The sequence below is a fragment of the Mesocricetus auratus genome, unplaced genomic scaffold, assembly GCF_017639785.1.
Source record: "Mesocricetus auratus isolate SY011 unplaced genomic scaffold, BCM_Maur_2.0 Super-Scaffold_100007, whole genome shotgun sequence".
Classification (NCBI taxonomy): domain Eukaryota; kingdom Metazoa; phylum Chordata; class Mammalia; order Rodentia; family Cricetidae; genus Mesocricetus; species Mesocricetus auratus.
This window is the reverse complement of record NW_024429191.1, coordinates 41,130,384-41,145,902: the sequence shown is the minus strand read 5'-3', so window position 1 is coordinate 41,145,902 and position 15,519 is coordinate 41,130,384. Positions and strand designations below refer to the sequence as shown.

The 15,519-nt window shown below is 47.6% G+C and overlaps 1 protein-coding gene across 7 annotated transcripts in view; it reads right to left on the bottom strand.

Annotated features, from left to right (window-relative positions):
• Window positions 1–15,519, bottom strand: part of Specc1 (sperm antigen with calponin homology and coiled-coil domains 1) — a 262,889-nt gene that overhangs the window by 197,864 nt on the left and 49,506 nt on the right. For 6 of the 7 annotated variants that reach the window (XM_040748824.1, XM_040748831.1, XM_040748825.1 and 3 more), the window contains one exon: window positions 3,583–3,752. In XM_040748824.1, coding sequence (XP_040604758.1) covers window positions 3,583–3,729 — 147 coding nt within the window. In that variant the 5' untranslated portion in view covers window positions 3,730–3,752. Of the gene's footprint in view, window positions 1–3,582; window positions 3,753–9,303; window positions 9,325–15,519 lie in introns of those variants that run through there. The other variant, XM_040748828.1, reaches the window with a different exon arrangement.

Here is a 15,519-nt window from a genome sequence, read left to right as displayed (position 1 = left end):
GTATAATATTATATATTATAACTTATATATTATTTGTACATTATGTATTGTAATATATAATAAATAATATCTAATTATATACATGTATAGATAATTTAAATGAATTTATACCATTTTGACTGATAATGCTTGCCAAAGAGCCACAGACTGTCTAATAAAAATCAAAAGACCCTCTTTTTGATTTGTTAGTTAGACGAGTCCAAGGCACAGAGGATCCAAGCACATCTGGCTTGAAAGCTTCCTTCCTGGGGACTAGCTTCATAGCACAAGAAGGTATTATGAAATCTGCCAAGGGAAGGAAACCTAACAATGACCTACACGGCAAGATACCCCTAAGAGTGCAGTAGTGGCACTCGTGTCTTGGCAGTAACCAACAGCTGTCTAAATGAACTTAACGGTCTGCTCAATAGGAGGGAATCATACCTGATACAGCGAACCTACCACCTACTTAGGTTAGTGAGGTCATCGATCTTAGAGTCGAACCTACTACCACCATTCTAGTAAGCCATCATAATTCCTAACTGCACTGTAAGTATATCCTTAAACCCATGGATAATTATAGCTCTCAGTCCTCATGAAAGGAACCTCTCTTTTGCAATAGACAGAGCACATTACAGAGAAGCACCACCAGCCAAAATGCAGAGAACAACTGGTTCTGGGGTACCCAGCGCCAACTGATGGATCTATAGCACAGTTCCTGCACCCCAGGCTCCGGAAATACTGAGGAAGAGGGGTTAAAAGGATTGTATGAGCCAGAGGACCAGGAAATCTACAGTAAGATTGTGTCTTCAAGAAATGTCAACTTGACTACATCTGTAATGCACTAAAATGCAAATGACTGGGCACATGTGTGAGGATCTTTCTTAATTTGAAGTGGGACAGGCCAAGTCTTCTGGTGGCAATCTATATAGAGGGCATGAAAGAATAAAGCTTTTTGCTCCCTTCCCACTTGCCCTCACTCTGGCTGGCAAATCCATTCCTTCACTGGCATTAGAACCTACTTCTTGGGGATTTTGGTGTATACTAAAGACCAGCTGAGACATCCAGCCTTGTGAACTAAACTTCCAGATTCTGGACTCTCCCTTGGTAGACTAGTAGGACTACAGACTGTAAACCACTCTAATAAAACACCTTCGTGCGCGCGCGCGCGCGCGCGCGCGCACACACACACACACACACACACACACACACACACACACACTCATTCTATCACTTCTGTTCCTCTAGAGAACCCTGACAAACACATCTACATAACAAGTTCCAGGACAGCCAGGGATATATAATGAGACCCTGTCTCAAAAAAAAAAAGTTCCTATTAGATGTAAGTTAATAAGAAAATATTAGAATGATGCTTTAGTCTAGGACAACAGAATAAGAATTCTTTGCCAGATGTTTTCTCTCATGGCAAGTTAGGCATTACCTCTCCCTCAAAGACCAGAAGGCACAAGTCTCTGGCAGGTGGTTTCAGCACCTGCCTGAGAGTTCACAGGTGCAAAGTGGCTCAGTCTGCCTTAGCCTGTTCCAACTGTCCGGAAGACCCACCTAGGCCACCAGGCTGACACTCCCAGAGGAACAGAGAGCCATTGCGTTTACTGAACACTAGGTGCTTCGCAGGCAGCACAGGCTACAGAAGCACACAATCCTGCCTTCCTGGAGCTCATAGTCAGCCAGAGGAAGGCAGATGCTTAACAAACCAGAGGTGCGATGGAGAAAGAGCTCAGGGAAAGCCAAGCAGGGTGCAGAGTGTGGCCGAAGTCAAGGAGCACAGCACACAGAGCACTCAGGAATGACCTCTGACATGAAGCCCTCTAAGCAGGTAGGAGGCAATACAAACACAGGAGTGTGCCTGGCATGTCCGAGGGACAATCATTACAGGCTAGAACTTTGTGGCTTGAGCACTGTGAGTCAGGGTACAGAGGAGGATGACAGTGTCTAGCAGGAAATGGAGGAGGGGCAGAACCTAACAGCATCTCTGGTCACTAGAAGGGCTTTTCTTCTCACTCTATCGGCAGAGAAGTGACCTGTTAAAAGGACTCCTCCAGCATCTGTTGAGAAAAGAATACAGAGTACCAAAACAAAAGCAGGGACAGTGGTCTGGGAAGCCAGAGCAGGAAAGGATGGGACGTGGCATAGAAGGCCAGATGAGGCTACAGTAAGTGGATTCACCTAAAAATCTATTCCTGAGACAGAAGGAATGAATAGCTTTTCACTGCTGCATTGTGGGGACATGAACAAACTAGTTTTGTACAAAAAGCCCTCCTCCCCAGTGTCTGCAGATTCTTTAGGCATTCCCAGGTAGGGAACACCTTTTGGCCATTATTCGGGCCTAAGGCCTCCCTTAATGTTAGACACAAAGATGAGGAATTTGCCTCACAATTCTATGATGCCCTGACTTTGCTAAGAGCATGTAACTATCATAATGAAAAGGGAAGCTGCACTCTGGCTCAGAACATCCTGAAAGCATTCAGCATTTCTCTCCCTTGGCAGCATCCTTCGCCCTTGGGAGCACCATAGGGTCTTTGTACAGTCGTGCTTAGGCACTGCAGATAGAAATTCAGGATACTTAGTCTACAGCCGTACCACCCTAAATGCGCCCGATCCTGTCTGATTTAGGAAGCTAAGCATGGTTGGGCCTGGTTAGTACTTGGATGGGAGAAATACAGGATACTTAATATGTCCCTTTTAGTCTGCTCTCAGATTAGTATGTTGGCTTTTTGAACGCCTACTTGTAGTTAGCAATATTGTCTATTAATTTCATCCTGAAAAGAAGGGCTGCAGGTTCATGGGACAAACCCTGACAGTGAGTGAATGTAATTGGAAAAAAGCTGAACCCAAACTCAGGCCTTCCCTATGTTAGGAGTCAAGGGGCTAAGGAGGAGGGAGGAAAATGAGAGCGATTGCAATCCCTGGTCGAAGGCATTATCAGCAACATGGACAAGTCAAGCAAGATGTGGTAGTCTGAAAGGAAATGGTTCCCACAGGGAGTGGCACTATTAGGAGATGTAACTTTGCTGGGGGTGTGGCCTTGTCAGAGGAAGTGTGTTACTGTGTGTTGGGGGGAGGGACAGACCGAGGTCTCCTATGCTCAGGCGCATTCAGTGTGGAATACAGTTCACTTGCTATTACTTGCAGATCAAAACGTAGAACTCTCAGCTCCTTCTCCACCACGTTTGCCTACATGCCACCATGCTTCCCACCATGATGATAATGAACTAAACCTCATCACCTCAATTAAATGTTTTCCCTCATAAAAGTTGCTGAGGTCATGGTGTCTCTTCACAGCAATAGAAACCCTAACTAAGGCACAAGGGTTGGGATGGTTATACAAGGCCCTGACCCCCATCTAGAGGAGCCAGGGCACCTACTTAAGCTAGGACAGAGTACAGAATTAGACATCTCACATATTTCTTTCTCCATCCTGGAGCACCCCAGTGTCCCCCATTCCCTCCATTCCCTTAGGTGAGGACTTGTAGTCTCTCTGGGTGTCCCCTCCTCGGGTGCTGCTGGGTTCGCTACTGCCTCCTCCATCCCTGGCATACAGGACACTCAGCATCCTCACAGCCCTGCCCCGAGAGTCTGTACCTTACTAAGCCGAGATTCAAAGGCCAGTGAGGTTGAAGACTTGGAACTCTTCATGCCGGAAGGGGTCCCAGGAAGGGGCCGAGCGCGATCAGGGCCATGGCTGCCTGCTTTGGCAACTGGACTCCAGGGCTTGGTGGCACTCCGCATGATGTCCTAGGGAGACCGTCTCTCTGTAGAAGAGTAAAAAGGAAAGCACTTGTCTCCAAAACTGTACTTGTGAGTGACATCATAAAACTTTACAAACTCCATTCAACAAGCTTTGCAGTTGGTACCACAGAATGAGTGTTAAGATATGGCCAGGTATGGAACACTCTGTTCCGAAGATGCTACTTTTGCATGCTGCTCATTTATGTACCTCTGAACAGGTGTTTACCAGTTTATTAAAATGAATATGCAATATGATTGATATTCTGATACTGCTTTTCAGCAAATGATACCTTATTCCTGTTTGTGTCACACTACACATCTGTAAGCACACACACACACACACACACACACACACACACACACACACACACACACACATAGTCCGGCAACTAGTGTCAAGATATAAATGCCCCAGAGCTTTGAAGCTTTGGAACTATCAAAACAATCTCCTTAATTATTAAACACATATAAATGAATTATTTGAGAGTTAGATATCACAGAAATACAAATGACTTTTTTGATAAAAATGGATACTACTTAAAAATTAATAAAACGTATTTTAATTGGTCAGGCCTGACATGCAGGGTTATTTCCCTAGCTAAATTATTTATGAAAGAAAAAAATTGTTCCAAGTATCAGACTGCAAGGCTAGGTTATTCACACCTTTACATCTTTAATCCCAGTGCCCTAGAGGCAGAGGCAGATGGGTCTCTGTGAGTTCAAGACCGGCCTGGTCTATATAACAAGTTCCAGGACAGCCAGGGCTATATAGAGAGACCCTGTCTGCTACTCCCTGGTCTGACACAGAGCGCTACCCTTTCAAAGAACACCCACAGATGGCAAGCACAGAGTTCTATCCTTTCAAAGAACACCCACAGGTGACAGCCAGTTCCGGAAGCCACTCCCATGGGTCACCAGGCTCTGGTTAATCTTAAGGGGTGGTAGCTGGTACCAGAGTGAAAGGTCTCCTCTGCCTCATAGCATCCCAGGATGCTCTGCAGCCCAGCTCAGGCTGTCACCACCTCATGCTCCTGTCCCTTCCCTGAGCAGAAGAAACCATTTCAGCAGACAGTGTCTGTCTCTCCAAGAGTCACCCGGCTCCTCTTCCTCTTCAAGCAAAGTGATGACATAGAGGCATGTGTCCTGTCTAGCTGGTACTCTCTGCACCTGTGTGGACGTGGCTAATGATGGGAATTCTTTATTAGAGATTCGGCAGCCCTGCTCCAGCACGTGTGTGTGCATGGCATGAGCCAAGCCCCGGGTTCCATCCCTAGCACTGCTAGAAACACATACACATTTGTGCATGCAAGTTCAAGAGCATGCATACACATACAGGTGCATGGGCACACACACACACACACACACACACACACACACACTCCTGAATTCATTGTTGGTGAAAGAAAGAAAAAGGACTACCATTTGTTTTTCATAATTTTTCCTGAGGAAAATGACATAGGATTTCAGTTACATGATTCACTTGATACCTTCTCGGTCTCAGCTTGGCTCCAGGTCTTGTGATTTCTTAAAATTTTAGTTTTTAAAAAGAAAAAAAAAGCTTACAACCAATGATTTGCCAATGTTAGCACTGATTATTTTTCTTTCTTGACCCATGCTTTTTCTTTCTGGTTTCCACAGCAACAGTGAAAGAACGCTTAGGTTAAGACCTGCACAGGGACTAGTTTTACTCGGATGCCTCTCTCTCAGTATAGAATAAACTAACGCAGCCTGAGTGAGTCTTCAAGAGAATCAGTGAATTTCGCCCCCAACTATGAGATAACCAGGACCCACTTGACCAAACATCCCCTTTTGTACTAAGCACTACTTAGAAATGGGCCTGGTAGGGCTTATTTATGAAATTACTAGGTGTGTGTTTTCCAAAACTGGCCAAGGTTACCCTTAAAATAAAAACATCTTTAATCTACTCCCCAAAAAAGAAAACTATGAAGCAGCAGGAAAACAATGAACATATTCCCTGTCAGTCATTTTCTTGACTTTTCAGGAGAACTCAATCAGTTAACTGATCAATCTTGATCCAAATTCAAATACATAAGCTCAGTTCTTAATTTCTGGTAACAGAGCTCAAGGCCCGGATGGAGTTTAACCTTCTTTTTTTTAAGTTTGCAGATTGCTTGCTGGGTTTGAAAACCCTCTGGTCACTTGTTGCCATATCACTTTCTGTTCTCTCCTCAGACACTCTGATGATGCAGTTATTTGCAAATAGAGGTCCCAGGTAAGGCATCCACACCACCTTCTCTGAGAGTCTGTCATTCTTTCCCCTGGTAACTGCCACTGGGCTTGGCTCTCCCTTCTGTGCTTACCCACCTGCAAGCCTCTTTTCTGCCAATTCCATCTTTCAGAAGTCAAAATGCTCAATGATGAATCATTAGCATCTGAGCCACCATAACCAATGATGAGAAGAGGGTATCAAAACTGGTCAGGCAGTTTAGGGATGGGAACCACCATTCTTGTCCTGGGCCACATGCCAGCAATGTCTGGTCTTGTCCTGGCTAAAGGCCAGAAATGCCAGAAGGGGGCTCTGTTTCCTGGTCTGGTTTCTTATTAGTTTTCTTCGCCTTTTATACAATTGGAATGAGCTCTACTGCCTAGAAACTATATGTGAAGATGTAACCCAAAACTATGAAGCATCTAGACGCCTCGTGGGTAGTCCAGTTAGATTGACCAGCTCACCTCCCCATGCAGTTGCTGCTCTAAGTCCTACAAGAAGCCCTTAGCCCAGCAGCTTGATGGTGCCCCACTTTCTAGGACCCCCTTCTGCTATACAGGAGCCCTGCCTTCCTTTTCCCCCTTAAGTTCCCACCTAAAATCCTATACTCATACGTCTCTCTAAACTCACCCTCCCATTGTCTGTGAGTTTCACTCTGAGTTCATGAGAAAAGGGACCCGGAAGTCATTGGTTTGGGATAGCTCTGCTGTTCATTGGCTTGTCTGGTACCTTAGCACTACAAACTAGGCACAGGTTAGGTGGGAAATCCTCCACCACCTTTAAGGACTTCTACTCCTCTTTGTTTCACAAGTAGGGCAAGTGCCAGGTGGGATATCCAGGAGTAACCTCTCCCCATCAGCACAGAGAAATGACAACTCAGCTCTGCAAGATCAAAGCAGTCACGGCAAGGAGTAAGTGAGGAAAGATGGGTCCCTGTGCTCCAGATGGAAAGGCAGCCGTAGTGTCTGTCCCTCAGGCGCCATGTCTTAGGAACTTACTAAGTTTCACCCTGTCCTCCACTCCAACCCCGATGAAGATCTTCTCTGTGTCCTGGAACCCTGGCAGTCCCTGGCCACTCTTAGCCTTGGGCTCATCCGACACAGACTTAAGAGAGATGGATCGCCTGAGCTGTCTCAGGCCAACATAGCTCAGGCTAACATTGGTCTTGCCTCCTGCAGGGATGCCTCGTGCTGGACAGGGAGCAGATGCACTCCAGGTCCATCCTGTCCACAGGCTTTCACCCAACCAACCTCCTACCGCATTCACCCCAGTCCTGGCTCTCCGACACACAGAGAACCAGCTAGCTCCATAAATGCTGCAGTGACCTGGTGGCAGCTATGCCATTCCACTTTGAGTAGAAGGTGCTGGCAAATGCCCCATGTGGATGCTTCCTTAAATTACCTCAACCCTGGGAGGTGCTGTTTTGTACTGTAGTCAGAATCCTGGGTATCCCCCAAGTTCACATGGTGAAACCAAAGCCCGAGTGTGGTACTGCTAGGAAGTGGGGCATCTGGGAGACAAATGGGTCAGCGGAGCAGACGTCTTCCAAAAAGGCCCAGTGTCCTTACAGAAATGGCCGGAGAGAACGTTTTTGCCCTTCCATGAAGCGGGAGCACATGAGAAGGTGACAGCATGAACCAGACAGAGAGCTCTCATTGGACGCTGAATCTGCTGGCCCTGATCTTGGACTTGCCAGCCTCCAGAACTGTGAGCAGTAACTTTCACTTATTCAGCTCTAACAAATTAAAACCCTCCCACTGTATCAAAGAGGAAATTCTTGTGGACTCAGAGAGGTCAAGCTACTTGCCTAGGACATAGAACTCATCTGTAGCTTAGATTGAAACCAGGGGTGGACAGGCCATCCGGATAACCTCTGTCCACCTGAGAAACAAGAGGACTGTAGATCAAATGCCCCAGTAGGTCTAGCTCCTCGATGGCTGGGGCCTGGGCATGTCTGAACTCTATGCCTCTCATCATCAGAAGGTGTTACAAGTGGAGACTTCACCAACAGTGAAGGAATAAAGAGAAGATGAACATCACATGCAGGGCACACAGAAGACTCTTCACAAATACCAGTCACCTTCTGTCAAGCCACTGCTTATTAGCTCGACAATATACAGGCACGGATCAATTAAAGCTTCAGGATTCGGGGGTGGGGCTGCCAGGCATACGAGGCAAGTGTTCTTCCTACATACAGAACAGCCTGTTTTCATCTGGAAATACAGACACGGAGAAGCAGAGAGGAAAATAAACACAGAGGCGGACGCCTTACAGTCTTTGGTTCGTTTTTAGAAAATCTGGGCTGCCGCAAGATAAACACAGGTGGGCACACTTGCTGAGTAATGGCTCTCTCCTAGATGTGAATCAGTAACAGAAAAGAAATAGGCGGCCTCTGGCCAGGGACAGGGTAGCCAGGCGGGAACAAAAAGAGTTTCTAGCCTTAATTCTCCAATTTCCTAAACTCCTCATAAGCAATACAAAGGGCCAAATCGATTAAAGAATTACCACGAATTTGGGAACTTGTTCGAGAGAAGGGATGGGAGATGGAAGGGAGACATGGGGGGGGAGGTCTTCCCAGGGGTGTTTTCTTTTTAAAATTTCAAGCATTTTATTTTGATGCCAAGCTTCATCCCTGTTCAGAACAGTGTAAGACTTACATTTAAACTGTCTGCCATGAACTGCACAGCATAAAGTAGTGAGGAGAAGAGGGAAGGGAGGTGAGGCTTGGAGGAGAGGAGGGGCACACAACAGGGGAATACAAAAAGGTGCTGTGTCCCAGCAAAGTTTAGGAACTGTAGTCTTCCCGGCCTGTGCTGGGGTCAGCTGGGGGCCTTATCTTTAGTTCCCTTTTAAGGCAAGAAAACTGGAAGGCGACTGGGAAAGCATTCTAGATGAACTGAAAATAATGAGTCTCCGAGAGTGGGAGGGCATTCAGGTCTCAGCTGCAAGCACAATAAGCAGTAGGAAGCAGAAAGCTAAAGCCTTCAATCTGGAGAACTAAGAAAATAGGAATGTGCACATAGCTCAATTACCATGGGACCTGGCAGGAAGTGCAGCTCCAGGGATCAACATGCTGAAAATATCTAGCCAAATACTAACTATTAGGACAGTATTAAGTTTGCTCCAGACACTTGGATGGGCCAGTTCCAGGCCTGAGATAACTCTACACCCAGGGGATACAAGGCATTCACAATGGCACAACTTGGGGTGCTACTAAACAGAGGCTAGAGGTACCATTGGGCATCCTACCCACTAAAGGAATCCCCTGACCATGAAGCATCTAAGCCAAAATGTCAGTGATGCTGTGGGGGAAGAAATGTCAGGGTCGCAGGGTCTTGGACAGGTACCTGCTGAGCTTCCTGTGAAACACAGAACTGTGAACTGCCCTCAGACTTCAGTGGCGGTCACAGGAAATGCTTCCAAAATGATTATTTCCTGTGGCTTGGAGATGAAAGAAACCATCCCAATTGCCTCAAATTCCTTCGTGGTCAATAGGGAAAAGAAAAGCTTTCCACGCAGCGTCTGAAGAGATGCTGAAAACTAGGACTTGCTGGCCCCATCCGCAGATAAAAGCTACACAGGAGTGAATGGAGGAGCATCGGCATATCACAAACTGAAAAGAAATGCTGTCAGGAACTTGGGAGTCACGGTGCTCCACCAAGGGTGGGAACCAAGAGTAACAGACACAGGGCATAACCTGGAATGAGAAACCAAGGCGGGGCAGTCATGAATATGAAATGCAGGTGGAGGCCGTAATCTGCGGCTATATTGAGATCAAGTGCTCAGAACCACTAGTCTGGGTGTCCTTCTGGCTCCAAAGCCAAACCAAGAAGCTGGCAGCCCATAGAGTGGGGTGACCACTAATGGGTAGTTATTTCCTTACTTATCATGTGGCTTCACATCAGAGAGCTGAAGTGAATGACACAAAGCTGTAGGAAAAGGAGATGGAAATAAAATCCCTCAAGAGCCCTTTCTTTGGGAACAGTTTTAAAGAATACTCGGCAGAAGAACAAAGTGAGACGAAGAAGAGAGGGAGCCGGAGGCTTTCATGCTTACTCAGGCTGAAGCATCCTGGGCCATCTTTGTTCTGTCCTGGTTTAGGGCATCTGGTGCAGGCCTCCACCTCTGCTTGGAATGCCTGCTGGGAAACTGAGTTGAGCCGAGAGGAATGAGGGCATGGCAGAGTTTGCAGAACTCTAGGGCTACAAGCCACACACCTCTAGCCTGCAGGGGTCAGTGGAGGAGGCAGCCAGGGCCAGAAGAAGCTGGACCAGGATCCAGGAGGTGCAGAGGATGCAGCTGGGGAAAGAACTCACAGAAGCCACTTCTCCCCTCCCCACAGGGTGCCAGCGAGGCTGGAGTGGGAGCCCAGTGTCTCTGGTGGCCTTGCATGGCACAAACACAGGAAACCAAGGACACCCGCCCAGCTCTCTTGGCTGGTTCTCTTAAACACTACCCTCCAAAGTGAACTTAAGTCTCCTCCCGCTAGAATCTGCTTCTCCAGCCACAAAGGGCTCTTAAGGGCTTAAGGGACAGGCAGTCTGTCCACTTACCCACTTGCCCAACAGATCTACAAACCCACGCAGAGGGCATCCTCGTGGGCACTGCCTGTTTACCACAAGCTTTAGCAGAGTCCTGAACAGGTCCTCATAAGCAGTCTCACCCCCAGCTTCCCCATCTGTCTTCAGCACCATCTTTCTTTGAGCCATCCAGCCTCAACCCTTGGCATCATTCTGGACTCTTCCCTAGGCTCTCATTTCTCAAATCCACAGCTGTACACATGGGCAGAGCAGGCCCCTGCAGTGATTCTGATAGGCCTCTGCACCCAGCAGAAACCCATGCCAACATCCCGCTCATCCCTCCTTGTATTCCTGCCAGACATCTACAGGTTCAGTTGGGGTCAGTCACTTTCTCTTAAAAAACACTTCATTTATCCTCATGTTTAAGCTGGTATTTATCAACACCACAAGCCAGCACAGTGAGCAGCATTTCCTCTTACTATCGCTCATGTTCCTGACTCCCTTGCCAGGGAGACACCGACATCTACAGTTCACACATTGAGCTAAGGAATAAGAAGATTGCTAACTCCCTGAGGCAGGTCAGGCAGTGCCACCTTTCACTGTGCCTCTAATCCTGGGCCCCTGTTCCTCCTCACTCACCATCTTAGTTCATTCTGGGTATTACAGCAAATACTTTATGGGGCCGGGGACTGCAGCTCAGATGTGAAGTGCTTGCCTGGCATGTATAAGACCCTGGGTTCAAGCCCCAGCACTGCAAAAAAGGGAAACAAACAAACAAACAAAAGCCCTCACACTGGGTAAGTAAGGGGGTGTCTTTATCTGTGAGGGCATTTCCAGACACAAGGGGCGTGTGGAAACACGAATGAGGGGAGAGCATTCCGAGAGGGTGGCACCACCCAATAGGCTTGGAGCCTGATGGAACAAAAGTGAAAAAGGAAGCTACCAAGTGCCAGTGCCTCCTCCGACACACACTCCCAACACCACGGTGCTCTGCCAAAAGCAGTCTAGCCAACCAACCAAGCCTGGAACTCTAACACTACGATGCCAAATAAGCCTTTTCTCTCTGTCACTATTCTGTGACGAAACACATGACCAAAGCAACGTGGGAAGGAAAGGGTTTATTTCAGCTCACACTTCCAGGTGACACACTCCATCACTGAGGCTTTGAGGTCAGGACAGGAACTCAAACAGGGCAGGGGCCTGGAGGCAGGAACTGATTGATGCAGAGGTTATGGAAGGGTGCTGCTTACTGGCTTGCTCCTTCCTCATGGCTTGCTCAGCCTGCTTTCTTATAGAACCCAGGACCACCAGCCAGAGATGGCACCACCCACAATGGGCTGGGTTCTCCCCCATTAGTAAAGAAAATATCCTACAGACTTGCCTGAGGCCCAATCTTTTGTTTTATTTTGGGGTTTTGTTGCTGTTTGTTTTGTTTTTGAGACAGGGTTTCTCTGTGTAGCTTTGGTTGTCCTGGAACTCACTCTGTAGGCCAGGGCTGGCCTTGAACTCACAGAGATCTGCCTGCTTCTGCACCACTACCACCACCACCACTGTCTGGCCTGCAGCCCAATTTTTTGGAGGCATTTTCTCAATTGGGGCTCCCTCCTCTCAGATGACTAGCCTGTGTCAAGGTGACGTAAAATTATTCAGCGTAGCCTCTTAAATTGTTTATCTCAGGTGTTTTGTCACAGTAATGGAAAACCTAGCACAGCTCACAATGGGGATTAGAGGTATTGCTCAATGATAGAGTGTGCAATTACCATGTACATACCCAAGACTCTGGGTTCAAGCCCCAGCAAAGAAACACACACACACACACACACACACACACACACACACACACGGACGGACGCACACACTAACGCATGCACGCATAGACACAAATTACATTGTGTCACATCCTACACATAACATGCTGATCTCTCACTTCTCATTGCATTTGGAATAGAAAGCCAAGCCCTGTGTCATGACCCCCAAGGTCTCAGGTCATGCCGAGCTATCCACCTTGCCCCCAATGCTAGCTAACCCCTGCGCACTCCACTTCAGCCAAACAAGTTGCTTCAGCATCTTGAAACAACTGCGCTCTCCCTGTAAACTCTGTGCCTGCTGCTCCCCCTGTGTCTGCTGCTCCCCCTGCGCCTGCTGCTCCCCTGCGTCTGCTGCTCCCCCTGCGTCTGCTGCTCCCCCTGCGTCTGCTGCTCCCCCTGAGCCTGCTGCTCCCCCTGAGCCTGCTGCTCCCCCTGCGTCTGCTGCTCCCCCTGAGCCTGCTGCTCCCCCTGTGCCTGCTGCTCCCCCGAGCCTGCTGCTCCCCCTGTGCCTGCTGCTCCCTCTGTGTCTGCTGCTCCCCCTGTGTCTGCTGCTCCCCCTGTGTCTGCTGCTCCCCCTGAGCCTGCTGCTCCCCCTGTGCCTGCTGCTCCCCCTGCGCCTGCTGCTCCCCCTGTGCCTGCTGCTCCCCCTGTGCCTGCTGCTCCCCCTGTGCCGGCTGCTCTGTGTGAATGTTCCCCAGATGTTCACATTTCAGGGCTGCTCATCCTGGGCCCATCTCTGTTTAAGAACACTTCCTCTGAGAAGCTCTAGAATAGTTCTCCCACCCAGCTGACTGTCCCGTTTATCTCTTCAAAGCCTTTATTGACAAACCATGACTAGTGCTGCCATCCATTACCTGTCATAGACCACCTCTCACTCCACCCCATCACATGGTGCTAATCTCTGCTTATAAGTGCACGCAAAAAGTCTGTGTGCCGAAGGCTTGGTCTCCAGCCTGTGTTCCTACTGGGACATGGTGAAACCTTTCTGAAAAACCAAGTCACTGGGAACATGCCCTGGATGGGGACATCGGGACTTCTGCCCCCTCCCTCCTCCTGCTTTGCTTCCTGGACACTAAATGGACAGCTCCCTCTGCCACGTGCTTCTATCATGCTATGCTGGTCTGCCACAGACCCAAAAGCAACAGGGTCACACGAGCACAGCCTAAAAGAGGATGTGCAGGTGAGTGGCTCCCTGCTCTCGCCCCACTCAGCTCTCGAGCTCCCAGAAGGCACACAGGCCTGGCACAGGGTCCCGCAATAGGGTAGGGTCACTAGGTCGGTGCTCAATTAATGGGTAAGTACAAAGCAGAACCAGCAAGCCTCGTCTGAAAGACTAAGGAAAGTCTAGACAGACCCAGAAAAAGGCCCACACTGCTCTCAGAACGAGAACACCACTGCTAAAAAGTCATCAAGTATTCTGGTACCATCAGCAGCAGTAATGTTCTTGTTAATACACAACCATGTATATCAGAAAACTAATTTCATTAACTCATATTGACTCGGAGGGTAAGGCAATCCCACCAAGACTGACCACCCGAATTTGATCCCTGGGTCCCACATGATAGAAGGAGAGACCAACTCCCCACAGTTGTTCCCCGACTTTCACAGGTGTACCACAGTCTGTGCTGCACAAACACAGCACAAACACAGATGTGATTAAAAAAATACTTAAAGAAAATAGTTCCTGAGGTTCTGGCAACATGGCTAAACTCACCAAGAAGGTCTGAATCGTCAGAAAAAAAACATAGGACCTGCTACGGTGATTCCCTCTGGAAAATGGTGAAGAATATTAAAATCTGCTAGCACACCAAGCATACTTGCTTCCTCTGTGGCAAGAACAAGATGAAGAGATGAGCTGTTGGCAGCTGACACTGTGGTTCCTGCATGAAAACAGTGGATGGCAGGGCCTGGACCACAACACAGCTTCTGCCATTACAGCGAAGTCTGCCATCAGAAGCCTAGAGGGACTGAAAGACCAGCAGAAACGCTGCTGTCTGAGACCTGCCTGGCCTGCAATAAATGAGTTAATTTACATAAAAAAGAAAATGGTTCCTAAAGTTAGTCTGTGCCAAATCTTAAAAAATAATCCACTGTTCCTCATCATTTCAATAACAATTTACGGTTTATGGGGTTAAAAATTCTCTTTAAAACTACATTTCCATCTGTTGCTTGTGTAAGTCCATGCCACAATGCATGTGTGGAGGTCAGAGGACAGCTTGCAGGGATCCATGCTCTTCTTCTGTCCTGTGGATCCCAGAGACTGAACTCGGGTTCTCAGCTCTGGCTGCAGATGTCAACTGCTGAGCAATCTTGCTGGCCCAGTTTGTGGTGGTAATAAGCACATGTCTTAATAGAAATATAACGAATGAGTTTATGTAAGCAGATGCTTCCAAAGGTGAGCACTGGTGGTAAGGTTTACAGAACCAATAATTCATGATTCGAATCTGTGTACTGAATCCATACTTTCCTTTGTTCCTGAGACCCCTGAGTAAGCTGGGACAAGAGGCACAGCTTCTAAGACGACAGGCCAGTCTGTCTCATGTTGTGATACTTCCTGTCAGAAACAATGCAAGGACTTCGAGGCACACTGCCTCACCCAGAAAATACTCTCTGCCCTCGACTTCCACCTGAGCTGACACTCAAAAGGGAGGGATAAACCTTGCCCACTCCACTGCTGAATGCAGACCCTCTGTAACAAGAGCCCCCTACCTATGAGGGGCAAGGCCATCCTCCCTCACCATATCCACTAGTTTTTCTTGTTCTTTTTTCTTTTTCCATCAATAGGCAATTTACTTATAGTTGGGCTTGGTGGTGCATGCCTTTCATCTCAGCACTTGGTAGGCAGAGGCAGGTGGATCTCTGAGTTCAAAGCCAGCCTGGTCTACAGAGAGAGTTCCAGGACAGCCAGAGCTACATAGTGAGACCCTGCCTCAAAAATATAGAAAGAAAGAAAGGAAGGAATGAAGGAAAGAAGGGAAGAAAGAAAAGAAGAAATTTAGTTTTTTTAATTCAAATTTCAAATGCTAGCATTGAATTTAACAGGTTTATTTATAATTGTTACAAAAAGTTGCACTGTCAAAATGCATTCATTGAAACGCTTTGTCTTGCATTAATGCTTTACATCTCACACATATACTAAAAATTAACACACAAATAAAAATGGAAAATTTGCTAATCCCTGATCCCTGTCCTTTATTTTTTTCACTCACAATTGTATATTTAGGCACCTTCTGAC